Here is a 25,808-nt window from a genome sequence, read left to right as displayed (position 1 = left end):
AAATAGTATATCAACAAAACCAGCATATCTAAGAGGTTCATCTGATGTTATTTGGACTTCTACACATCCATTAATTACCCCAGAATGAACTAGGAGGAAACTAAAATGAAATCACTTGAAATAGGTCAATAATGGGCCCTGAGCTGTAGCAAAGTTTCAGGATGGAAGTCACTTTTTAATGCCAAAATTGTCATAGATAAACAACTTTCCATCTGCTCATAACTATGCAAACTGCTTTGTGCCTCTTGAAAATCTGTCCTGTGATATCTCTAAATACTGAATACACACAAGTCTGAATTAGAAATGCACGTAGGCTATTTCAGCACGAGTCAGGCACTAGACCTGAGCGAGCAACTAGTGTTGGTTGGGAATCTCTCATGAGACCACCAGCAAGCACCAAGGCACTAAGGAGCATTTGACATCATTAGGGGAGAGAAAACAAAGAGAAACACTCTATTAGCAGCATCACTAAAGACTTCTTGCATCCTACAGTACATCTTCACCTCTGAGTCAAAAGAAAATAGAACAGAATAGCATAGCATAGCATAGCATAGCATAGCATAGCATAGAATAGTTCAGTTGGAAGGGACCTACAATGATCATCTAGTCCAACCGTGACTGCCAAGAAGAAGTCCCACAGCTCCTGTCTAGGACTAGTACTGTATTAAATATTTAATGGTGGCTACAGGGGAGAGAAATGTTTTTAGACAGGATGTTTATTTAGGTGAATTTAATGTGGGAAGAATTTGAGACATTGAGAGAGACGTAACAGCACAGTGATGGCATCAATTAATTGCTGCAAAATACCCAGTGTTATCGACTGAAAAGAATCTGGAATCTTCTCATGTGTAATGCGGGCTTCAGGGGTAATTTCTGGAATGACCGAGGACAGTTTCTATTCAGCACAAACATGTGAGTGTAGATTTGGACATGGCAGAAAATAGTATTTAGGTCAGACATTGCAACAACTGTTTGTGAGCATGAAACAGAGGAGAAGCAGTCCAGACAACCTGTGGAAAATAACTTAACAAGCAGCAACACCGTGCTTTTTTACTACTGAGCCTAACGTCCCTGTCACACAGACCCAAGCTGAAAGGTTCAGCCCTGTCTCCGAGTCCAAGAGAGGACGGCTGAGCCCTGCCTTGGCTCTGCCTTTCCCCTCGCATGTTGGTGGGTTCCAGCGAGCTCCCAGCCCTCCCAGCGGCACCACAAAGAGAACCTGCTTGGGATCGGCTTGTTTATTCTTTAAGGAGTTGGTCTCCCTTGAGGGAGGCAGTTTTTGGTTGTAGACAGCTGACTTGGAGATAAATTAACTCAAAATCCATCTTGTCCAGTTTTTGGCTGCATCTTTAGAAAGAACTACTTCATGCTCCAGCGAAACACTGCCCTGGAGTGGGAGAAGGAGGGGGGCGGGAGATCACCTTGGCAAAGTGAAGCGGGTGTCTCAATCATCTCTCTTTTGATCTTCAAAGGTGGTAACGCTCAGTTTGGAGTTCACTCATCTATGCTATGGCTACCCGCCCCACAGTACATAAAGCGCTAACCCCGTTCTTCATTTCAGGTTTTTAAGTCTCTAAGGCCAGAGAGAAGCACACACAAGTCACCAACCTTCCCTGACATTTCAGGAGAAATGGTTGAACCTGTGGGCAACCACTATGTTGTAGCCAGACCTGTGTACTCGGAGAATTTATTCAATGAAGAGCATGAGAAATTGCACAGATACCATAAAACCTTTTGGGATCACCTGAAACTGTATTTTCGGTAAGGAGATTTTAATTTTTTTTTAAATATGAACCTAAGAAACAGCCCGAACTGCCGCTATCAGACAGCATGAACTCCATCCTGACAATTTCCATCTCAGATTCCAACAAAGCAAACGAAAACTCATTAACCAAATGCAATGTCAGGTTTTTCTAAAGAATTTTAGCTGCTATTACCCTTAAAAGTCTTCCTACGGTTGTATCCCAGGCAGCTTCTCTTTTCCTGGGCACTTAGCAGCACAGACTCTGGGGAGACCTTATTGCGGCCTTTCAATACTTAAAGGGGATTTATAAGAAAGATGGGGATAGACTTTTTAATAAGGCCTGTTGTGATAGGACAAGGGGTAATGTTTTTAAATTAAAAGAAGATTGATTCAGACTAGATATAAGGAAGAAATGTTTTAACGATGAGGGTGGTGAAACAGTGGAACAGGTTGCCCAGAGAGGTGGTAGATGCCCCATCCCTGGAAACATTCAAGGTCAGGTTGAATGGGGCTCTGAGCAACCTGATCTAGTTGAAGATGTCCCTGCTCATTGCAGGGGGGTTGGACTAGATGACCTTCAAAGGTCCCTTCCAACCCAAACCATTCTATGATTCTATGAAAATTTCGGTTGGAAGGGATCTCTGGAGGCCACCGGGTCCTCCTTGAAGCACAGCTGGTAAAGCCGGTTGCTCAGTGCTGTGTCTGGGTGAGATTTTGACCTCTAGCAGACTGAACCCAAATCCTTCCCCCTTCATTTCCCCTCCAAAGACAGGCTGCGACTTAGCCGAGCTGTTCACCGGCAGAGCTCTGTCCTCTTGTGTCTTTACAGCTGCTCCCCACAAAGGGTCAAAAAGATTGCCTTGGGTTTGTTTCCCATCATCTCATGGCTGCCAGCGTACCGCTTCAGGGAATGGATCCTGAGTGACATTGTCTCCGGCATCAACACGGGGCTCGTGGCTGTCCTGCAAGGTAACTCTGGGAAACGTGTGCTCTGACACAGCCTGCTAGGCCAGGTGCAAAGGGAGTGCTGGCTTCAGCCTGTACCATGCTCATCGCCTTCCCCGGTTCTCTGTCCTTGCAGGTCTCGCCTTTGCTTTGCTGGTGAACGTCCCCCCTGGTTACGGACTCTATGCAGCATTTTTCCCTGTTCTGGTCTATTTTATCTTTGGCACATCTAGACATATCTCAGTGGGTAAGTTCCAGCACACTGACTGCCCTCCTCACTGGTGAAGAAGTACACGCTGCCCCTTCGGGTCTCTAACGAACGCCTTGTGCTGCTCAGGTCCCTTCCCCGTCCTGAGCCTGATGGTGGGAGGAGCCGTCGTCAGGCTGGTCCCCGATGACAGTGCTGGAAATGGCACTTCCACGAATATCTCAGCAATAAATGAAGAGAGAGTGATGGTGGCTGCATCTGTAACCTTCCTTTCTGGGGTTTTTCAGGTTGGTAAGCATATGTGTGTGTGTGCCCGCACACGTCTATATGCACATATATGAATAGATGGATGGTGGACTGGTCTTCCCCTTTGTTTTCTGCTGGTGTAGTGACCAAAGTAATTCTCTTCCCCTTCCCATGCAACTGACCTTGGCTCGCTGATCAGGAGTCACTCCAGTGACCAGCCACTGACTCATGCTGTGAAATCCCTGGTTTTGCCCAGACCTGAGCCTACAGCCCACACAGGTGCACCCTGCCTCCAGCAAAACCCAATCTGCTGGATAGGAAAAGAGTAGTTGTGAGAGTAATGTGAATGATGCAGACACAGCAAGGGGAATAAAAACTCTATCTCATAAAACCCAATCTGCTGGATAGGAAAAGAGTAGTTGTGAGAGTAATGTGAATGATGCAGACACAGCAAGGGGAATAAAAACTCTATCTCATAATAGTAAAGTATTTGGATTTGTCTTTAAAAAATCCCCACAATTTCTCCTTCCTTCCTAATATAGAATTCCTACAGTTCCTTCCTTCCTAACATATTAATAATTTGCGCTTCATGAAACACTGGTATCATGTAAAAATATGGGTACTGAAAACCCTAAGACTAAGGAGACTAAGGACTATTTTAGCTATAAAATAAAAAGAATAGTTTTTAACTGCTCTAGCAATTACTCTTACTAGTCTTATGCCCCCTGTTGCTAAGTCTCAACTTTTATTGCAAGTCTGGTGACAGTATTTTCCTTAATCCCTGGATGTATGTGATTAGGTGAAAACCTTTGTTCCCATGAAATATGGTTCGCTTTGTTGCAGAGATTGCTTAAAAGCACAAATGAATCATACTGATGTATGGTCATTTTGCATTTCAGTTGATTCTGGGAATTCTCCAGTTTGGATTCATCGTTATTTATCTATCACAATCACTAGTCAGTGGTTTCACGACTGCTGCAGCTATCCATGTTGTGGTATCTCAGCTGAAATTCATGCTTCAACTGCCTGTTCCTGGATTTAATAAACCATTTGGCATCATCTATGTAAGTGCTAAGTGTTCATTATTTGCTAATGCTATTGAAACTTGAGATGTATATCTGACTGTGCATCACAAGGCAGTAATAACTGAACTCAGCATAAAAACAGCCAAGCAGGAGGAAACGCAAGAGAAAAATATGAGACATGTGTTATTTCTATATGACCAATCTTTAAATTTATTACCAAACACCAAGTTACACCCCATTGAGCTAATTAGATAATCTTTTCTATTGTGTGTTGGCATATTTTAATTAAGTGTTCAACTTTGCCTCAAGCATTTAATTATTCATTTTTACTGGACTGATATTATATATATTTAATTTGGCTATGACTCTGTGAGGGGTGTTGGATGAGAAAGGAGGAAGGAGAAGGACAGGAAGCATGAGCAGAGAGAGGCATCTGCTCAGTAATTCCACTGCTCACGTTTCCTATTGTGCACATGCATGTTGCTCCGGCCCTCCCTCAGGGGCAGGCCAGGAGGAGAGGGTCAAGAGCCAGGGGAAGGGGTCTTTCACGGATCCTTTCGTCGTTTGGGCGATGCACATGCACATTCATCAGGGCCTGCAATCCGCACCATGCCACAGGGAATAAATCCCAACCGCCATAACCCTTAGAGCAATTCAGATGCAGACCCTTCTGAAACGGACAGTGCTACTGTGCCAGGGCACTACTATTTCTAAAGCCCCACATGTTTCTTCCTGATTTTGCAGACTCTGGAGAGCGTTTTCAGCCAGATCACAAAAACAAACATCGCTGACCTTGTCACATCCCTTGTTGTCTTGCTTATCGTGTTCGTGGTGAAAGAAATGAATGATCGATACAAAGCAAAGTTACCAACTCCCATCCCGATCGAACTCATTGTGGTAACAGTCACTTCCCTTTGATTTTGCAATTGCTCCATCACTATAGTGACACAGAGAGCAGTTTTAACCATTTCTTCTCCTGTTCTACATTAAATGACGGGTTATCATTTTACCTATAAGGAAAAATAGGCAGCGTTCACGAGCTATTGTGAGCTGTTTTACCTCCACTTAGCTGTTCTTAACTGAATACATCTGTAGTGAGTAAGATGTTATAAACTGAATTTTTTCCTTGGATGAAATTGGGTCTGACTCCAGCCAGCTGCAGTCCCACAGCGGGACCCCTCTACGCCACACCTGCAAGCAGCCACTGAAGTCCTGGCCATCCGTAGCCAAGTACAAAACAGTTTTGCCTTCCAGCAGCAGAGGGAAAACCCTCTGCTCCCCTCGAGCAGCAGTGGGGTGGGGGAAGCCTCACACAGGCAGCAAAAAGCTCCTAAAGTTCTGGAGGATGTTGCTGTAGATGCAGGTGGTGCTTGTTTTTCCCCAGAGTTATTACAGCACCTCATTAGAAAACACCTGGTTTTGGGTGGGATGTTCTCTGTTGTTAGTGAGGTATTCTGATATATTCTCCATGTGATTTATGAAAATAAACCCATACCTGTAAGGTGGTTCAGGAATGGCATCTGAACAGCAAAGGGATACACAGACTTGGGGGATAATTCTGCTGCTGGTGATGAGACTGGAGGGTATGTGGGAGAGGGAAAGAAATGGTTTTTAATAGTTTCTTCATCCTCTTGCTTGAATGTGCCTAATGGAGATGGGGTTTATTATCTTTCAGACAGTCTTAGCAGCACTGATGTCCTACTTTGTTAACTTTGAAGAAAAATTTAACGTAGCTGTCGTCGGAAAACTAGAGGAAGGGTAAGTGATTTGCTTAAAATTTACCAGTGGAGCAAAACATCCTCTCCAGTTTGTCAGTGCTAAATCAGTTCAGCTCTGCTTTTTTGATTAAAATAATCTGCTTCATCTTCTTTCGGTAGGTAAATAAACATTTTTGCTCTCTACAATATGAGGACACAATTTCCATAGGTAGAAGTTACTCACTAGAGCATATCTCCTATGCAACAAAGAATACACTGCGACATGATACAATTGCATGCTTCATTTTCTAAGACAGCTGTGGACCAGGAGGTTGATGTTTGTCCCTTTTACTGAGCTACTCACTGTGAAGCCCTCCATTTCCCTTGAAGTACATGCACGGTTCAGCAGCCACTAGCAGTCCTGGGAAGCCACCAAGACACTGCACAGTTCTTCTGCCTGGTACCCTGCAACCAGCCACCAGCATTTCCACAGGCACCACTATCCTCCAGAGGCCTCAACGCCTGCTCCTCTATGAGTATATCCATATAGAGACTATATATCCATGTATAGAGTATACATCTATATAGAGAGTACCTCCAGCTATGCTAGAATTTTGGCATAAAGAATTAATAGGCACACATTAAGTTAAGAAGAGGGAGGAAGACATTTACTAGGACAGCAGACTGCAGCCGTTGACTTGGCAGGTCACTCCTGATTGCCTCTTGTAGCCCTGGGGGTGTTAGTGAATTAAGTTTGCAGAACAGCTATTTCTGCTCAAGAGTCTCCGTTCTTCAGATTTCAGGTCACTGAGGGGGAAATAAAAAAGACCAGAGAGGAATTCTCCCTAGGATCTCCAAAAGCCCCTGATCAAAGGAGCAGGAAACGGTAAAGCTAAAGCATCTAGCAGATAGCTTGAGAGACTAGTCAATATTACCTAACTTAGTAAGTATTTGTTTAGCTGTCTGAAGTGCTTCAATGAATCATGCAGGGATTTTTTTTTTTGATCGCAATTAAGTGAAATCCTTCTGTGTGCAAATCGCCTGTGCGAGGGCCCCAGTGCTGTGTCAGATCTTACATCCACGCGTAACTAGAAGGCAGAACTGTGCACGCACCTCAGACAAAATAAGCTGTGGCTCGTCCTGGCCAACGAAATGAGAACCTGCTGAGACACCAGCTGAGCCAAGTGCGGATAAACAGAGTTCCTGTTCCAATCAAGGATTCCCCAAAGTTTTACAGGGTTTAGATCCACAATTCTGTGTCGCATCTCTCCAAAGTGCTCAGTATGAGCTGGACACTGCCTTGCTCCTTTGCTTGACAACTTGTCTCCTTAGGCATATCCTTAACAAGTAGATTTGTCTTTCAGATTTCAAGCGCCTGTGGCACCTGATGTCAGTGTCCTCCAAAAGTGCATTGGTGACAGCATTTCCATCGCAATTGTGGGCTTTGCAGTAGCATTCTCCGTGGCTAAAGTGTATTCCATCAAGCATGACTACCCAGTAGACGGCAACCAGGTAGGCAAATAACACAGAAATCAATACAGTGCATTTGTCAATGGGAAGTCAGTCATTTTAGGAATGCTTTGCCTTGTGAATAACTGTCATGGGCTAGCTTTTAAGAACAATCTCTTTTGTTTTTTATTTCAGGAACTAATTGCTTTTGGGCTGGGTAATATAGTTGGTGGATCATTCAAAGGATTTGCCTCCAGCACTGCTCTGTCGAGATCAGGTGTGCAGGAGAGCACGGGAGGCAAAACACAGGTATGGAAAACAGATCATGACGGCAAGAAAGCTCTCTTTTTTTCCTGGATGACTATAATGCCTTCAGGCACTTATTCATGGCGGAATTGTTCTCTCATGCAGATTGCTGGTATTATCTCAGCTGTCATTGTCTTGATTGTGATCTTGGCCATTGGGTTTCTCCTGGCGCCATTACAGAAGGTATTCACTGGTTTCACCTAGCGCTTCCTCCTGCTTGCCAAAGACAGGGCTGCTCTAGTAGTCACTGGGAGTGTTCAAAGACTACAGTGGGAGCCAAAGAGGGTTTTGCTAAGCTTGGTTCTTCCCAGATCATGACAGAGAGGACCACTACATCTTGTCCCTCAGACGGAACATGAATGCTTAAACACCAAACATCACAGCGCCAGCTTTTAGGTGCCACAAATAAGTGGGATTTGCAGCCTCAAGTCAGACGCCTGCACTGCACCATGGCTAGGCAGGATCCAGTACGATGGATGGGGCGTTCTGACTCGCAGCAGTGACACAACATGAGGAGCTGCTTGGCTTTTCAGCTGCACTTTGGCCCTATTTGTATGATCTTCTAAGTCTTAATGTTCAACATTTGCTTTGCTTGCTTAAAAATTCAACATGTATTTTGGTCTTTTTAATAGTCAGTCCTTGCATCTTTGGCTCTTGGCAACTTGAAAGGAATGCTCATGCAGTTCAAGGAAGTAGGCATCCTATGGAGAAAGGACAAGTATGACTGTGTAAGTTGAGTCCCACAAGCATTCAGGAATGAAGCACTCTGGGAAATTTGCTTACAGGTTATCTCTATTTTTATACCTGCCTTACTTCACTAAACGGAAAGTACAATAGTGATGTGCCTCTTTTTTACTTTTATACCCCTTTTACTTTTATACCCCTTGCTCATGTTTTCCATTTTGTCCCACGTATTTTGAGTTGATTCTCTCTCCTAACTTCATTTTCATCCATTTCATCAAAATCTATTAAAATACAGTTCATTGTATAAAGTCAAATATAGAAGGCAGTTACAGAAAACGTCGAAATATCCAGTGTATTGGCTACACATTCAGGGACACTTCCTCACACTGACGCAGCACATTAGGTGGAGGTTACACAGCAAAAAACAGGTGAAGACCATGGCTTGAAGGGTTTACTCTGAATGGTAAAGGTCGTGGCTGGAGGGCAGGACTGCTTACCTATGACGCTCAGAAAATTTAGGGTCATGGCTTCCTCATCAGCCAATTCTTTGTGTTCCCAAATGGTTCCAGGTCTCAGTTTTCCCAGCTACCAAGCAGTTATTTACCATGTGAAAATGCTTTGAGACCTGTGCTTAAAAATACTCAGTATTATCTAGTCATTTGTGCTTATCAGTCAAGTACACTCACAGCACCTACATTTACCTGTTTGGATATCCAAAGCACAATTACAACTCTCAGCTTTACCAGGATCCCGATTTACTTGTAACCTTGCCTTTCTGCTGGATTTTGATTGAGCATTTAGTGAATCACCTGTAGAAGATCCACACCTCTATTATTCTAAGCCTTTATTGTACAGAAACTGTCATGCCTAGAAACACTCCCTGGTGAGTCTGGCCCTATTTTACAAGAAAAAAATCCACTAGGAAACATGAAACCCTTCACCAAAGGTGTGTGGACAGCCTGGACCAGATCTGAAAAAACAGTCCAGACGTTGCTGCTCCCACCCTGGGCTCACGACTCAGGTCCTTGACACGCTTGTAACCGCTGCCTTCCACCTGCTCGTTACAGGTTATATGGGTGGTGACTTTCTTAGCTGCTGTTTTTCTTGGCCTGGATATTGGGATAGCAACTGCCGTGGCGTTCCAGCTGCTGACCGTGGTGATCCGCTCCCAGATGTGAGTACTTGTTGGACGGGATGGAAAAATACCTCAGGGCCTCCTGTTATAAATTAACTCGCCCTGTACAGAGAAGGCCAACAGCTCTGTGCCTCAGTCTGTGCACAACCATGTATGGAAAAGTCATTTACAGCTGTAAACCCTTGGATGTGGGTCCCACTTCAGTCTGAAGAACTGGAGCTGAGTCTGCCTTCTGTGATCCTTCCCTTCTGCCAGGTTTCGGTATGGGGTACAAATAATTGTGTGTGTGTGTTTGTTCACAGTCCAAGCTGCACTGTTTTGGCTAATGTTGGGAGAAGTAACATCTACAGGAACAGGAAGGATTACACTGATGTAAGAAATGTTGCATTTCTTTTATTATCTGGTGCATTTGTGTTTCTATAGCAGATGTCGTTACTGACACTTTTCCTTCATTGTACAGATCTATGAGCCAGAAGGAGTGAAGATTTTCAGGTGCTCATCTCCTATCTTCTTTGCTAATATTGAATTCTTCAGAGAGAAACTCATCACTGCTGTAAGTGTCTGGGGCTGTCATTCTGAACATGTGAATTGCATGACACATTAAGGTGAATACAATTTCCCAATAATTACTACATATGCAGTCAGTCCACAGTTCAAAGATGGATTTTTCATTAATTATTCAAATATTGTTGCCACTACTGTAATGCCACATGTATGTATACACCTCTGAGAAAGAGAACAGCATCACTTGTGCTGAACTTATTCCATAACAATGTATACATGTATTTTAAGTCCTTTAAAAGAAAGTAGTGCAAACATAGAGAATATAAAGGGACATTATTTTTTTTTATTAGCATTTACATTATTTACACCCAGTAAATGCTAGTTTACTCATCTTGACCCAAAGAACTTAACCTCAACAGCCAGATGAGAAGGTGAACAAAACCACACTATCAAAGAGGTCTTAATTTGTTCCATGACAAACTGAATGAAGGCAGCCAGTCTTTCCGTACCCTGCATGGAGAGCCAGGATCCCTGAGCCCTCACTGTACCAGAGAGGTTTGCCATCCCCAGACTGAACTGAACTTGCAAAACAAAGGAGATGTAGTGGGTGTCTACTACCAATCGCCCAGCCAGGATGTAAGCACTGATGAGTTATTCTTTGGCAATCAGGAGAAATTTCAGAATCGGTAGCCCTTGTCCTTATGGGAGATTTCAGTTTCCCAGACATCAGCTCGGAATATCATACTGCTGTGACGTGCAGGTCTTGGAAATTCTTGAAGTTTGCAGGAGATGATAACTTCTTGTCACAGGTACTCAGTGAGCCAACTAGGAAAGACTCCCTCCTAGACTTGCTATTTGTGACTCATGGGGGATGTGATGGTAGCTGGCTGTTTTGGCCACAGCGATCATAAAATCACTGAGTTTAAAATTTTCAGCATAATAAGAAAAAGGACAGCGGAGTTGCTACCCTGGACTTCAGGAGAGCAAAATTTAAGCTATTCAGGGAGCTATTTAGTGGAGTACCCTGGGAATCTGCTTTTGAGGGCTTAGGAGTCCAGGAGTGCCGGTCAGTCTTTAAGAACCACCCTTTAGAAGCACAGGAGCAGGCAATTCCACTGTGTCGTAAGTCAAGCAAGAGGGGCAGAAGGCCAGCTTGGCTGAACAGGGAACAACTTGTGGAGCTCAAGAGCAAAAAGAAATTGTATAATCTCTGGAAGCAAGGTCAGGCTTCGCAAGAAGATTACAGAGCTGTGGTTCATATATGCAGGGAGAAGACATGAAAGGCCAAAGCTCAGTTAGAGTTGAAACTGGCCAGTGTTGTTTCAGATAACAAGAAGGGCTTTTTAGAGTATGTTAATAGCAAGAGGAGGTCTAAAGAAAACATTGGCCCGATACGTGTTGAAGATGGTCATCTGACTAATAGGAATGAAGAAAAAGCGGAGGCATTCAATGCATTTTTTGCCTCAGTCTTTAATAATATTGAAAGACCTTGGGCTGCCTGGTCCCCTGAGTCAGAGGGCTGCAAGTGTGGCAACAGTCACTTTCCATTTGTGGACACTGAAATTGTAAGGGACCAGCTGTATCAGCTGAATGTTCACAAGTCCATGGGGCCTGACGGAATTCATCCCAGAGTACTGAAGGAGCTAGCGGATGTTATTGCAGCACCCCTCTCGATCATCTACCAAAGGTCTTGCGAGTCTGGGGAGGTCCCTGCTGACTGGAAGCCAGCCAATGTTATTCCAATTTACAAAAAGGGTGTGAGGGAAGACCGAGGGAACTACAAACCTGTTAGTCTACCCTCAGTTCCTGGAAAAATTATACTGGGTACTACTGAAAGGCATTTAAAGAATAATGCAATCATCAGGCACAGTCAACACGGGTTGACCAAGGGAAAGTCCTGTTTAATTTTATATCCTTCTATGATAAGGTCACCCACCTAGTGGATGAAGGGAAAGCGGTGGATGTAGTTTTTCTGGATTTTAGTAAGAGTTTTGATACTGTCCTTCACAGCATCCTTCTGGACAAGTTGTCCAACTGTGGGATAAGCAGGTACATGGTATGCTGGGTGAAGAACTGGCTGAAGGACAGGGCTTAAAGGGTTGTCCTGAATGGGGCTACATCTGGCTGGTCACCAGCGGTGTTCCTCGGGGTTCAGTTCTAGGGCCAGTTCTGTTCAATGTATTTATCAATGATCTGGATGCAGGAATTGAATGTACCATTAGCAAGTTTGCTGATGATACCAAACTGGGAGGTGCTGTTGACTCTCTTGAGGGACGAGAGGCCTTGCAGAGGGATCTAGGTAGATTGGAGCATTGGGCAATGATAATTGGGATGAAATTTAGTAAGTCCAAATGCCGGATTCTGCACCTAGGATGGAGTAATGCCAGGCACAAGTATAGATTGGGAGAGGAGTGGCTGGAAAGCAGCCCTGCAGAAAGGGATCTGGGGGTGCTGGTCAACAGCCGGCTCAGTAAGAGTCAGCAGTGTGCCCTGGCAGCCAAGAGGGCAAACTGCATCCTGGGGTGCATCAAACACAGGGTAACCAGTCAGTCAAAAGAGGTGATTATTCCACTGTATTCAGTGTTGGTGCGGCCTCACCTTCAGTACTGTGTACAGTTCAGGGCCCCACAATTTAATGAGGATGTGAAGGTCCTTGAATGCGTCCAGAGGAGGGCAACACAGCTGGTGAAAGGGCTGGAAGGCATGTCCTGTGAGGAGCGGCTAAGGGCTTTGGGCTTGTCTAGTTTGGAGAAAAGGAGGCTGAGGGGCGACCCCATTGCTCTCCACAGCTTCCTGAGGAGGGGAAGTGGAGAGGGAGGTGCTGATCTCTTCTCCCTGGGATACAGTGATAGGATGCGTGGGAATGGTTCAAAGCTGTGCCAGGGCAGGTTTAGACTCGACATTAGGAAGCATTTATTTACCGAGAGGGTGGTCAAACACTGCAACAGGCTTCCTAGGGAGGTGGCCGATGCCCCAAGTCTGTCAGTGTTTAACAGGTATTTGGACAATGCCCTTAATAATATGCTTTAACGTGGTCAGCCCCGAATTGGTCAGGCAGTTGGACTAGATGATTTTTGTAGGTCCCTTCCAACTGAAATAGTCTATTCTAGTCCAAGGCAAACTCTTGCACCCATAACCTCCCCTTCGTGCTGCTCCTAATGGGGAGTCGATAAGCAGTGGCTACCTGAGCATTGGTAATGAGAATTTCATTCTTCACATGAGGGATTGGCAGAGGAACCATGGAATCTGGCACATTTGGGTCTCCACATGCTTGGCTTTCACTTCAGAAGAGCCTGAAGTGTTTTTCCTATGAGTGGAGATGCTCACACCACTCTCCTTTACAAATACAGGCATTTCTAACACCTCTCTCCCCCACCTACTAGACAGATGAGGCAGAAGACTTGCAGGAATTTAGTATTTTCATAACCCTTATTAGCCTCATTTACCTGCCAACTAATTTTGCTAAAACCAGCTGAGAGGTTCAAGAGACATATGCAGCCAGCATGATCAACTTTGTTTTTCTTCTTCAAGAAAACAAAACAATGTGTTTAGGACCTATGCTGCAGTCAGGTGGCACAGAGCAGATACAACCTGTGAGCTCTCTAATCTTGGTCACCTGGGTGGCTGTCTCATAATGAAGATAAGTAGGACAATCTCTGGGCTAGCCAGCACTGCAGCAGCCTGGAGTTACTGGCCTGTGCTACAGCATCGTCACTGCTATAATGCTGTCCATGCTGGTGTCCTAAAGCTAGCACAGATGGGTCTGCCTCATTTGCAGTCATACCTGTAGACATCTTTCCAACCAAGAAAAAGGGTTCTTGTTTGAGTTGATGAAAAGTGCTAAGCAACATCAAGTCTGAACTATGCTCATCATGACTGTAAAGAAAAGCTGCATGAGAAGCTGTGTCCTTCCACTGCGGTGACTGGGGGGGTTTTTTAATTATTCAAAGTGCTGTTTCTGCAGGTCGGCTTCAACCCACTGAGAGTCCTGAGGAAACGCAATAAGGCTCTGAGGAAGATCAGAAAGATGCTGAACAAAGGAGAGCTGCAAGTGACGCCCGTATGTAAGGCAATTCCACCTGGAAGGGGTTCATCAACCAGCTCCCTGGTTTGAAATGGCAGAGAAGTGCCTCACAGGCTCCTGTCCTAGTTAGATATCCTATTCCCCAACTTGCCACGTCATGACATAAACACATTTCAAAAATAAGATTTGAAATGGCTCTCACAGTTAGACACCTACAGTTTTACCATAGGCAGTTTGTGTGTGTCCACTGGAGCTTCTGATCCTGGCATCAAATACCAGGATCAGATCCCACAGGGGTGATGTTCATGCTGCGTAGGTTTTCTCCCAGCCCAAATCCTGCATGCTTTTTGTTGACTTGTTCCAAAACTACTGAATCAAAGCAGATCTGACCATTGACTTCAGGGAACAATAAAAAGCCATCATTAACTGACTATGGTAATGATTAAATGATTGATGAGAGGAAAGACAACATTTCCAAACTCCTCCAGAGAAGGGAGAGACAGAACTTTTTCTAGTGTGAAGTGCAGGTGGGTCCTGCTCCATCCTATGGGTATATCAGCTTTGCATTGCCATCGCTCTCCCCCTTGCATAAGATGCACTACTACCCTGGCCGGGTCTTAAAAAGAAGTATTAATGATGACACTTTCCTCTGGCCCCACAGAAAGGCTTGATCTGCGTCGCTAAACATACACACGAGTCAGATGAAGAATTAGACAACAACAGGATAGAGGAGCTGGACCAGCCCACCAACATGACAGACTTGCCCATTCAGATTAACTGGGGTGCTGACCTCCCCCCCGGCATCACTGTGCCCCGAGTCGACATCCACAGCATTGTTCTGGATTTTTCAGCAGTGTCCTTCCTCGATTTTTCTGCCATGAGACTCCTCCAAAAGGTAATTGTAATTCACAAGACAAACAGTGATCATATGAAAGAAAAACATACGGACATAGTTACACTTGAGGGATATGCTTAAGGGAAGGGATGGCATCCAGAGGGACCTCGACAGACTTGAGGAGCAGGCCAATGTGTACATCATGAAGTTCAACAAGGCCAAGTGCAAGGTCCTGCACCTGGGTCAGGGCAATTCCCAGTATCGGTACAGGCTGGGGGATGAATGGATTGAGAGAAACCCTGAAAAGAAGGACTTGGGACTACTGGTGGATGAAAAATTGGACATGAGGCAGCAATGTGCACTCGCAGCCCAAAAAGTAAATCGTACCCTTGGCTGCATCAAAAGAAGCATAGCCAGTAGATCGAGGGAGGTGATTCTCCCCCTCTACTCCGCTCTCATGAAACCCCACCTGGAGTGCTGCATTCAGCTCTGGGGCCCCCAACACAAGACAGACACAGATCCGTTAGAGCAGATCCAGAGGAGGGCCACAAAAACAGTCAGAGGGCTGGATCACCTCTCCTATAACAACAGGCTTGAGACAGTTGAGGTTATTTAGCCTGGAGAAGAGAAGGCTCTGGGGAGTCCTCATTATGGCCTTTCCATACTTAAAGGGGACTTATAAGAAAGATGGAGAGAGACTTTTTACCAAGGCCTGTAGTGACAGGACAAGGGGCAATGGGTTTAAACAGAAAGACGGTAGATTAAGATGAGATATAAGGAAGAAATTCTTTACAATGAGGATGGTGAGACACTGGAACAGGTTTCCCAGTTGTGGATGCCCTATCATTGGAAGTGTTCGAGGACAGGCTGGATGGGGCTTTGAGCAATCTAGTGGAAGTTCTAGTGGAAGATGTGCCTATCCATGGCAGGAGGGGTTGGACTAGATGATCTTTGAAGGTCCCTTCCAACCCAAACCATTCTGTGATTCTATTTTGTGTCTAGCTTGCTTCTTAAAGGTATTCCTACATGGACTGGAAAGTCAGTGGCAACCTCTGAGTTTATGTGAATGTTAATGTACATTTTCCATAGAAAATGATTAGAAAATGGATTAAAAAAACAACCTACATTTTCTTGGAATTAGAGTGTTAGTGTGGCACCCTTTCTTCACCTAGTAAGATGTTGGGAAGCTTTACAGAAATGTTCATATGAAATATGGCTTTAAACACTGGGCTGGGAGTTGGAGCATTGGAGTTTCATTTCTGCTCCTGTTCTCAATTCCCAGGATGACCTTGAACAAAGCAGTAAGAACAACATTTTCAAACAGTAATTGCTGAAGTTAATTATCTAGAGTCACATAAGATGTGTAAATCTATTTCCGCAGGAACTAAACACCCACCATGTCAGTGGGAACTGTAGTTCTGCTCAAATTCCCAGTTATAAAAATCTCCCCAGAAGCTTTCAGAGTCTTAGTTTCATCATGTGTCAAGTAGGTACAATAAAGCCATACAATTTATGAAACAGTATCTTTTTCACTGCGGGCTAAATGTATTTAATACTGCCCCTTTTCAAAAGGATCGGTCATCCCTGTCTGCAGCCATGTGAAGAGACCATCCTGCCTCTAGGTGCAGCAGAGATTGAGTTTAGAGCTGCTTACCATCAGAGATCTTAAATATTTTAAAGTGGTTTGTATATTTGCTGTGGCTAATCACCATAATGGCTGTTATCAGCAAAAATAGCAGTATCTAAATGGTGCCTCTTTCTGGTTTAACAGACTTTGAAAGAATTTGTCCGGATCAACATTGACATTTACATTGCAGGGGCACATGGTGAGTACTTCCCTTTCCGTCAGCATCACCGTGGATGCCTTGTCTCACTGCCTTCCCCATCCACCACCGAACACAGCTGCAGAGGATCACCCCAGTTTTATCTTCCAGTCTGGGATAGCGAACAGATCCAGCTGAGCGGAGGCGTCATTCCTCCCATGCTGTCCGCAGCAGGCTGGGAACACGCGCGACAGCTCGTTTTACCTATGGCCACCACTGTGCCGTACAGCTCTGAGCTGAGAGACCCACTATCAGGCAGCCTGGGTTAGGCATTAAATAAGAAACAGTGCTCAAATTCCCTTCTGCCTGGCATCGAACAGGGCTGTACTGATGGGCATTTATATCCCACTCTCTCCACATCAGTAAAGAGGAGAGCATCTGCTCTAATGAATAAAACAGTGCAGTACACCAGCAGTTCCTGTGTTCGCTCAGTGGACATGCTCAGGATACACTATTTCTTAATTTTCAAGGCCTGCAGGTCACTTTGTGCTTTGATTTTGTTCCCCCACAGAGGGCTTCCTGGACAAACTGGAAAGATGCGCATTTTTTGATGAGGAGATCAAGCCATCCATGTTTTTCCTCACCATTCATGATGCGGTTTTACACATTTTGCTGAAGAAGGACATAGCTAGCTCCCCCAAATTAAAGTTCACTGAGGTAACAGTACAGTTTTCATCTTCCGCTACTTTAGTGCCTTTACATTACTCACAGGCACCCAGCAGCGCCCTGCATAGCTAGCCACGTGCCCTACGCTGTCTCTATAATGATCCAAAGTTAATGATCAAAACTCAGCTGGTCTCTAACAAATTTGGAGAGTAAGAATGGCCCCTGGTCCAGGTGCCTGGAAAACCACTAGTGAAAGGAGTGAATAATTCCCACTGGAGACTGGCCTGGCCACAGACTTCACTTGAAGCCACCTTCTTGGGAAGAGCCTGGTGTGCGGCAAAATCCTGGCCCATCCGTCGGCAGTCCTCTGTCGTCACCCATCCATCGGGGGACTGCTGCTTATGCTGCAATGGCTCTTGCAAGGCAGAATTGATGCTGCTTGCATGTAGGCTTCCCAGGCCTGTCTACCTTCAAAAGGAGTGCTCAAGTAGTGCAGATAAATTAGTACAGACAAATTTAGTGTTGGCCTTTCTGGGAATGTTCCTAAATCAAGAGCAAGAAAGGATCCTGCATATGTTAAATCTGTTCAAAAGTACCAAACCCAGAATGATAGTCACCTGGAAACTGTCTAATCCCACTTAGCTGAACTGGCCCAGCTCTTCTGCACTGACCTGGAGACTTCCGGGGGCATAAAGGGCTGATAAGTGAGAGCTTCCTTCCTTCCAGGCCAAATTCCCAAGCATGTTCCAGAGATTTAAAAGCAATACTTTCTTCAATTTGAAAAAGGAAAAAAAGAAACAATCCATTTCCTAACCCACAACTTCTTGTGTTCACTGCAGGAGAAGAGTACCAGCAACGACTATATCGTCATCCCCAGCAATGGACTGCGCAGCCGGGAGTGCACGGTAAGACTCATGTCTCTGGCAGCGGTGCTCCAACTGTAGGAAATGCAGCCCTAAAAGCCGCTCATGGGAACTGCTAGGTCAGGTAACAAAAGCATCTTCATCCCTGAGCTCTTGTGTCAGCCCAGAGCAGAAAGCATCCAGACAGCTTATTGATGGGATTAGACTTAAGGCAAAGCCTTTCAGGAATAAGACATGTGGGGGTCTGCTCAAAAGCCTTGCCTTATGCACTGAGAGTCTGCAGAGGGAAGGTGGGTAAAGGCCATCTCACCAGGCTCTCACCCAGTCTCCTCACCTGTCCACCATGGTTCTCCCATGAGGAGCTCACTAGTAGCACGTCTGTGCGGCAGAGATGTCAGTATTGGTCGCATTTATCTAAATGTCTCAGGCAGAAGGGGAGTCCGGAGACAGGGATAAGAATGGGACACATACAGCCTTTCATGATGGACTTAAACAGAAGAACAGTATCCAGCACACGGCAACCCCAAAAGTAAGAAATGTCAGACCACAGACTTCCCACACAAATGCTTCAGAGGAGCAAATTCTTACGTATCACTCACCAGAGGGCACCTACCCTGGCTATTCCTTACAGAGGGTGACATTTATTTCCTTTTATTTCCTACAGATTCCAACAGAAACAAAATTTTAGATTTAATTTTCTAAATAGAATATCCTCCGGCAACGCAACATCACTTACAGAAGATGAATGCAGATGCAGTGATGAGCATGAAGACAGAAGGATAATTTTATATACCTTAAGAAGGATTTACCATATATGGTTATGTTCCAAGTTTTGGAATGGACATGTTAGTCTTTATGTATCTCTGTATCTATAGAAAAGTATTTATGTATATGCATGGAGGCTAAAATCACACAGATTTTCTTATTTCATACCTTGCTGACAGCCTACCCACAGAGTTGAAGCAGCAGGCAATGTTAACCTTATTTGCATATACTTGTACATGTAACTATATTATTCTGACAGTTTGTAGACAACCTGTACAGTTGCTAGAGAATATATAAATATCTGAAATCTTGTAATTTATAACACAGACTAATAGTTGGGAGGGATATTTTATCTTCAGTTTGTATATAACTTGTATAAAGTTTTCCTTATGGTTTGTAAGATACCTAGTAGACCAAGTTATTAAACTTGTTTTCAGCTCACTACCATGTGCGTAGAGTACACAGTGTTCGATGTATCTACTGTAAAACATGAAGATCGTTCAGGAAAGACAGCATTTTCAGATCCAAACATGATTCATTGATTTGGTTTGGGCTGGTACAAAGTGCACAAGAGAGGATACATTTATAGTGAACTATTAAATAATGATTTTGGTAACTCTGCATTGCTTGCTGCATTTGTCAATATACCATCAAAGTAGTTTGTAATCAATGAGCCCTGGGATGTGTCCCCCAGTGAACGGACAGACGCATGGGCCCCAGAACTCAGCTCGGGAGGAGCTGTGCGTGCAGAGCTGCCAGGTGGGTAGGCTGAATTGCCCAGGTCTCTTGGAGGGATGCATAGAGGGCTTTAACTTAAAGAGTCTATGCTGATACTCTAGTCTGCACAGCCCAGATGTACAACTGCCGTCAATTAAGTCCTGCTGGATATCTAAGGCTTGAAGATGAACTACATCACACCTTTCAAAGAAGAAGAAAACAAACACCAAAAGTGACAGTGCTAGAGGTATAAAAATCTTCAGCCCAAAGGAAAATGGAACCATCCCCAGAGTCTGAAAGAAACAGCAGTCTGAAATCACAAGAGTTTTTAGTTTTCAAGCCTAGTTTTGACTTTCAACCAAGCTGGGGTGACCAGCACAGTGCATTTGGACTTGCGTTTAAGAATGGCTGAAGGGAAGGAGAAGGTGCTCTGGGTAAACAAGAACCACGACTTTTGTCTCTGTAGCATGCAGGACTTCAAAACAATAATAAGCTGCAGCTCTGCAGTGGGTGATCATGCACCCAAAATGGGGTGGGAGAGGCGGCCTTGGGTGGTAATCACAGCAAGATGTTACAGGCTGCTTTCTACGCACGCCAGATGGATGGTGGGCAGTTGTACTAGTCCGCCGCTCTTCTGAGCGTGCCACAGCAGACTTGCTGGCTAAGTCAGGTACGTGTCACATGCCAGACGACCAGCACAACAGTACCTGAAAACAGGTACAACCAGGATATCGCCGAATTGCCTTTCTAATGCAGCCTTCCAAAAAAACATAGACTGTATCAGAACAGATTTTTCCAGCAGAATGAGGACGATATTAGTGCTACTGTGCAATGCACAGGGGAGATTTCACTCTAAATACTCTGAGCTTCAGAGCTGAGCCCTCCAGTTCAAGAAAGATGAAGTCAAACTGCAATTAATGTGGAAAACTGCTGTTAGGATCTTTGTGGAATGGAGAGCCTGTATCTAAGGACTGGCAAAAAGAGATACAGATACATCAGGGACTTAACTTAAGAGAGAGGAAAGGCTACGCAAGATAAAAAATAATATTGTCCTATAAGAAAGAAAAAAAAGATATAAACGGGCCAAACATAAACATAAGCTAGATATTAGAAGATGTATCCTAATTTTTACAATGGTGAGATTCTGGAACATCCTTTCCAGTTAGAATAAGAGGAGCAAAAAACCTACACTACTTTTAAGATGAGGCTTAACATATTTATGAAAATCATGATACTACATCATACCAGTGGAATCTGGACTTTCTGACTCAGGCTGTTCTTTCCAGTCCTCTGCTCATGTGCACCCATACAGACTCAGGCAAACGTCCCTACCAAAAGCAAGTCAGCCTGGTGGAATACCACATTTTGCACTTCAGAACCATACTGGATCTGCTAACAGAAAAGAACATTTTTTTTTTAACCTGAAACCTAAGTTGCACTCCGAACAATTCAATACTGATGACTCTTCTGACACAGCACAGTGCCCCAGAGCATAAATCACCCTTCCAAAACTATTCACCATTTGTTAAATGGACAGGAGACCTAGACAGCCTTAACCACAGAGCCTTGCACTCCCATGTCACATGTCCCTACCAGCTACTTGTCATCCTCTTAAATCACTCTACTCCTTATTTTTTAATGTTGGCAATAGCAGCAATTGTATTTCTAATGCTTTATGTGATTTCCCCCTCCAGATGCATTCAACTCTGTTACTCTAACACTAACGTTGCTCTGCGCAGTGTACTCTCATGCAGATTGTGGCACATACACCTTGCTCCACCATGGGATATCATGGTGACGCATATTTACTGGCTTATTCCTGCGACAGGCAGCTTTGGAAACCTAGACACTGCTCTTCCACTGAGCACTGTTGCTGCTCGGTTAGAGCAATACCATGTACTGCTTTTTCATATTTTACTCAAGAATAAGCTAAAAGGCAAATTTCATACCTGCTTTCTTTCTGGAGACCTGACAGATATGGTATCACTTCATCACACATCCTGAGCCTACCTCTCCTCAGCACAGTGCAGATGCTTGGTAACTAAATAACAGGCATTTTACAGCCAGCAAGAAGGATAGAAAATACAGAAGCCATGAAGCCTGCAATGCTCAAGCCCACTCTCAAGCCTGGTTTTCACTTTGCAGTGCAGAAGAGATTGCCTGTGTGAAATGCAGAGACAAGTTCAAAGTTATTCAGTTATTCAAGGTCTTGGGCTCAATGGAGAGAGCACTGTAACAGGCAAACCCATATTTTTTTCAATTTCAAACTAAGTTTCTATTAAGGAGAAGTATCTTTAAGCACTTCTTTACTGGAAAGAAACGCCACTAACAGTTCTCTATTCCTCATCTGTGTGTTGAATGTAGACAGCTTTCTTTTCTCACTCTTCTTAAGAAAACATCTGCTCCCTTCTGCTTCCAAGGAAAATGCCTGAAAGTACTTGATCCAAGAACAAGTGTAGGAACTCTCATTAGTACTTACGTGATTTTACTCAGTGTAGGAAATAATTCACCATAAATTATGCTGGAGCTGTGTTGAAGCATTGGTTTTCACAAATAAAACTGAAGAAAACTCTTGTTGACTGACACATATTTGTATCTGTTTAAAATTACTCATTTTGGGTTTTTTTAAAGCAGTTAAGCTGCAGTTCTTTTGTGAAACATTACTACATAAAAATGGAAACATTCTTGGCCGCTTGCACACATTATCGCTCTTTCCATTAACAGAAGAAGTGAATTACAGTCAGTCCTCAATAACAACTTGCATTCTATTATCAAAATGAATGATAAAAGTTTCAAGATGACTGAGCTAATTTGCCAGCTTCCTGCTGGTACTCCACCCACACCTTTCCGTACGTATGCTGGATTTTTTAATCTTTTAATCTCTTGTACTCACGAACTGAAAACAATTTTTAAAAAAACCCAACAAATTAATGCCCCATATTTAGAGAACAAGGAGATACAATTCAGCATAGGAAAAGCTTCTAAAGTCACTCTGTCTTACAGCTAAGTCAAGACTAAAAGGAGCTTTAAACTTCATTATTGTCACTCACATTGGCCAAACAAATGCAGCTAGTTCAGTTTAAAAACTGGTCAGTATGAATCATTAGTGTGAATATAACTAACATACCTGAATACAGTGAAGAACCTCACAGTTGTGAAGGCACCATTATTATATAAAGATGATTTAACAATTGCTAAGAATTGTTTTTAACTCCATAAAATAAAAAACAGGGGAAATACAACTTGTATAATACTGACATTTCCTTTAGAAATGTAGAGTTGGGATGAAAATGAATATAAGCCTTGCAAATTTCACTGCTGCATTGGACCCTGTAGTGTCCTATATACGAACAGGAAAAAGTTCAAACCTATTTCCCACACATTCAGTATGACGTTGCAACTACAATCCGCTGTGCTTCTCCACTTTCCCAGGCTTGACAGCACCTTCTGATGCGACCCTGTGCATCCTTTTTTCAGCAACGCAGCATTGCACGCAGAAAGAAACAACACAAAATCAGACACAAGTTTTACACAGCAGAGAACATTTTAAGAACAGAGAAGTATGTTCAGACTTGATCCACATGGAAAGTCTATCCAGAAATATGCTTTTGAGAACACTTGACTTCACATAATATAGGAGACAGTTTTTCTCCCTTGCTATGTGTGCCAACTCTAACATGGAATGAATATGAGTTACTTCCACTTTATTTTTTAACAAACAGAATTTGATACTCCTTTGAGAGTAGTAAGTGAAAAGTGGAAACTCCATCCAGTAAGGTTTTCTAATTCTCTTGGATCAGATTTTAAAAAAAAAGTAATTCACATTTGTCATTTTTCTTTTTTAAAAGGCAAGAAAAAGATTTAACACATCTAGGTAACCAATCTTTATGTTAATAGCATTTTTAAAAAAAAACACCAAAGAAAGTACATGTTCACGCAATTAGCCTGCTGGTTGTAAAGCATGCATGGTTGCAGGCAATCCTTTAAGCAAAGTTATAGATGGAATTGAAGATAAAGTGTAAGGAGACAAGCATCTAACCACAGATGTTTTCAGGCCATCTGCTGCTGTCCCTTCATTCATTCCACTGCGGACACAAACCATCAAACCCCTTTTCATTCCCTTGTGTGACATTATTAGAGAAACTTACAATGGCCAACAAATTTAAATGTTGTCAGAGTTCTCATCAAGCCTCGAGATCGGCTCAGCAATGCCTTGGGAGGGAGATCGCTGTCACAGAAAGGGATATTTATTAAAAATAAACATAATTAATTCAATTAAAATGTTTGTCTTTACAGGAGGACACGAGTAGGAATCCAAAGAATTTGCAAGTACATCTCACCATTTCTAAGACTGTCAATTACACAATTAAATACAATATATGGCATTGCTGAACTTCATGCTGAAACGATCAGGTATTTTGCAAAAAAACCCCAACCAATTAGTGGAACAAAAAAAAAAAAAAATCACAACCAAAACATGCCCAAAACCCCATCAACAAATTAAAAAGATCGTTAACATAAGGTTTCAACCAACGCAGACATTTTTTAACTTTGTAAATATGAAAGCATCAGCAGTACCCTTAGTTACGTAGCTATACTTAAGACAATAAATTAAAAAATGGATTTAGGTCTTCTTATACAAGCAAGACACAAAAATTTGACCCAAGTCTAAGTCCTGCCTAGGTAAGATGACTTTTCAGTAAGTCCTCTATCACAAAGACTTTTGATCCACGGTCACTAAACAATTCAAGGGATCCCACTGATTTTTTGGGTAATATGTCATTATCCATATGTCACCTTTGCCTCAAATAAAAACAGAAAAAAATTCTCACACATTCTCTACAGTGACATACATTTATCGTTTGTTCTTTTTGACAGAGCAAAGGCTGCTGCTTTCCTAAATCAATTAAACTGCCTCAGCATTTTCAGAAAAGCACTTTATCAATAACTTCAAGAAGAATAGCTTTGGACCCAGAATTATTAAGTTTGAACCCTTCATCCGCTTCGTAACAGACAGGATAACGTATAACAAAAGTAAAAGTATGCAATGCGACTTATTTCTAAAAATGAGTATGATGGAAAGAGATGCCTTATTTCCTCACTACCTGCAATTGACAGGTAACAGCTTATTTCAGAATGTCTTATTTTCCAAAACAGGAGTGCACAGATGAGGTTGATGCATCTCCCGGCACAAAAGCCTGTCACGTGGTGTCCTTATAAACCCGCAGGTGTTACCTTCTCAGCCTAAACAAAATGAAGCTGGTACCTAGAACCATCAGTAAGTCTGTTTAAAATAGGTACGTCCCACATAAGTTTGGCTTTGCAGAGTCAAAGAATGTTAATCAGACATGCAGATTTCCTCCCAGATGAAGTTATATGCTGTAATATAAATGTCCCTAAGCCTATCTCCTACCAAGCAATATAACAGTGACAGAAGGGGGTCCTTAAAAGTTCCTCATGTATTTAAGTTACTGAAACAAAATAATGCTGGCAGAGCGATTTTCGCCTTCATACACACTGAAACCTGCATCAACCCCGTACCATAGCACGCTATCACAATCAGCCTCTTTTTCTTTGCCAGTGTTTTATTTAAAATGACTTATTTTTCAGAGAAACCAAAATAAAAGAACTCTGTCTTAGAAAGAAACATATGACAGCTAAGCAGACTTTTAATCAGTTGACACTTACTGGCCATTTTTATACCCCAGAATTTATTCATAAATCTCAGAATATATTTGCACATCTCTGAAGAAGTATTTATTCAAAAGGTAGTCTAAAAGATTCACCTGTGGTCACAGGGAAATCAATGGCAGTCAAGGACAGATAGTAAATCTAAAAAGCCCTTGCTCTGGTAATTAAAAAATAGGCAGTTTATACTTAAAATTACAAAATTTGGAATGTTGCACTGCCAAAGCTCTTTCATAAATTTAACACTTACGAGGCAAGAAAGAAGATTTACAAAATAAATAGTAACACTGAGGCTTTAAGATGGTTCAGATTATTCGAGAACAGCAGGAAATTACAAACCTTAGGAAAAAACCCACAAGATGTCTTCATCTAAAAGCACCACGGCTAGAAACATGGCATTTTGAAAAAACAAAGGTTCAGCACTAACATTGATTAGAAATGCAAAGATAAGCATTCCAAACAACAGCGAGTACTGTCTTACTATTGTCTGGTTCTGCTACCAGCTGCACTAAAAAAGAACATTCTCATTTTATATTTATTATAT

The 25,808-nt window shown here is 43.1% G+C and overlaps 1 protein-coding gene across 1 annotated transcript; it reads left to right on the top strand.

Moving 5' to 3' along the window:
- The first annotated feature begins 1,630 nt into the window (after positions 1-1,630).
- SLC26A3 (solute carrier family 26 member 3) lies at positions 1,631-18,782 on the top strand. The gene is made up of 20 exons (XM_059816594.1): positions 1,631-1,761; positions 2,574-2,713; positions 2,826-2,936; positions 3,027-3,184; positions 4,043-4,207; positions 4,913-5,065; positions 5,844-5,926; positions 7,230-7,377; positions 7,510-7,623; positions 7,726-7,803; positions 8,253-8,348; positions 9,372-9,478; positions 9,742-9,811; positions 9,900-9,992; positions 13,908-14,003; positions 14,629-14,862; positions 16,574-16,628; positions 17,137-17,282; positions 18,071-18,136; positions 18,759-18,782. The coding sequence occupies exons 1-20, from the start codon at positions 1,631-1,633 to the stop codon at positions 18,780-18,782; spliced, it is 2,268 nt and encodes a 755-aa protein (XP_059672577.1).
- Positions 18,783-25,808: the final 7,026 nt, after the last annotated feature.

This window comes from Gavia stellata, chromosome 4 (assembly GCF_030936135.1).
Source record: "Gavia stellata isolate bGavSte3 chromosome 4, bGavSte3.hap2, whole genome shotgun sequence".
NCBI lineage: Eukaryota > Metazoa > Chordata > Aves > Gaviiformes > Gaviidae > Gavia > Gavia stellata.
Note: the sequence above shows the minus strand (reverse complement) of the source record. Positions and strands in the feature narration are given on the sequence as shown.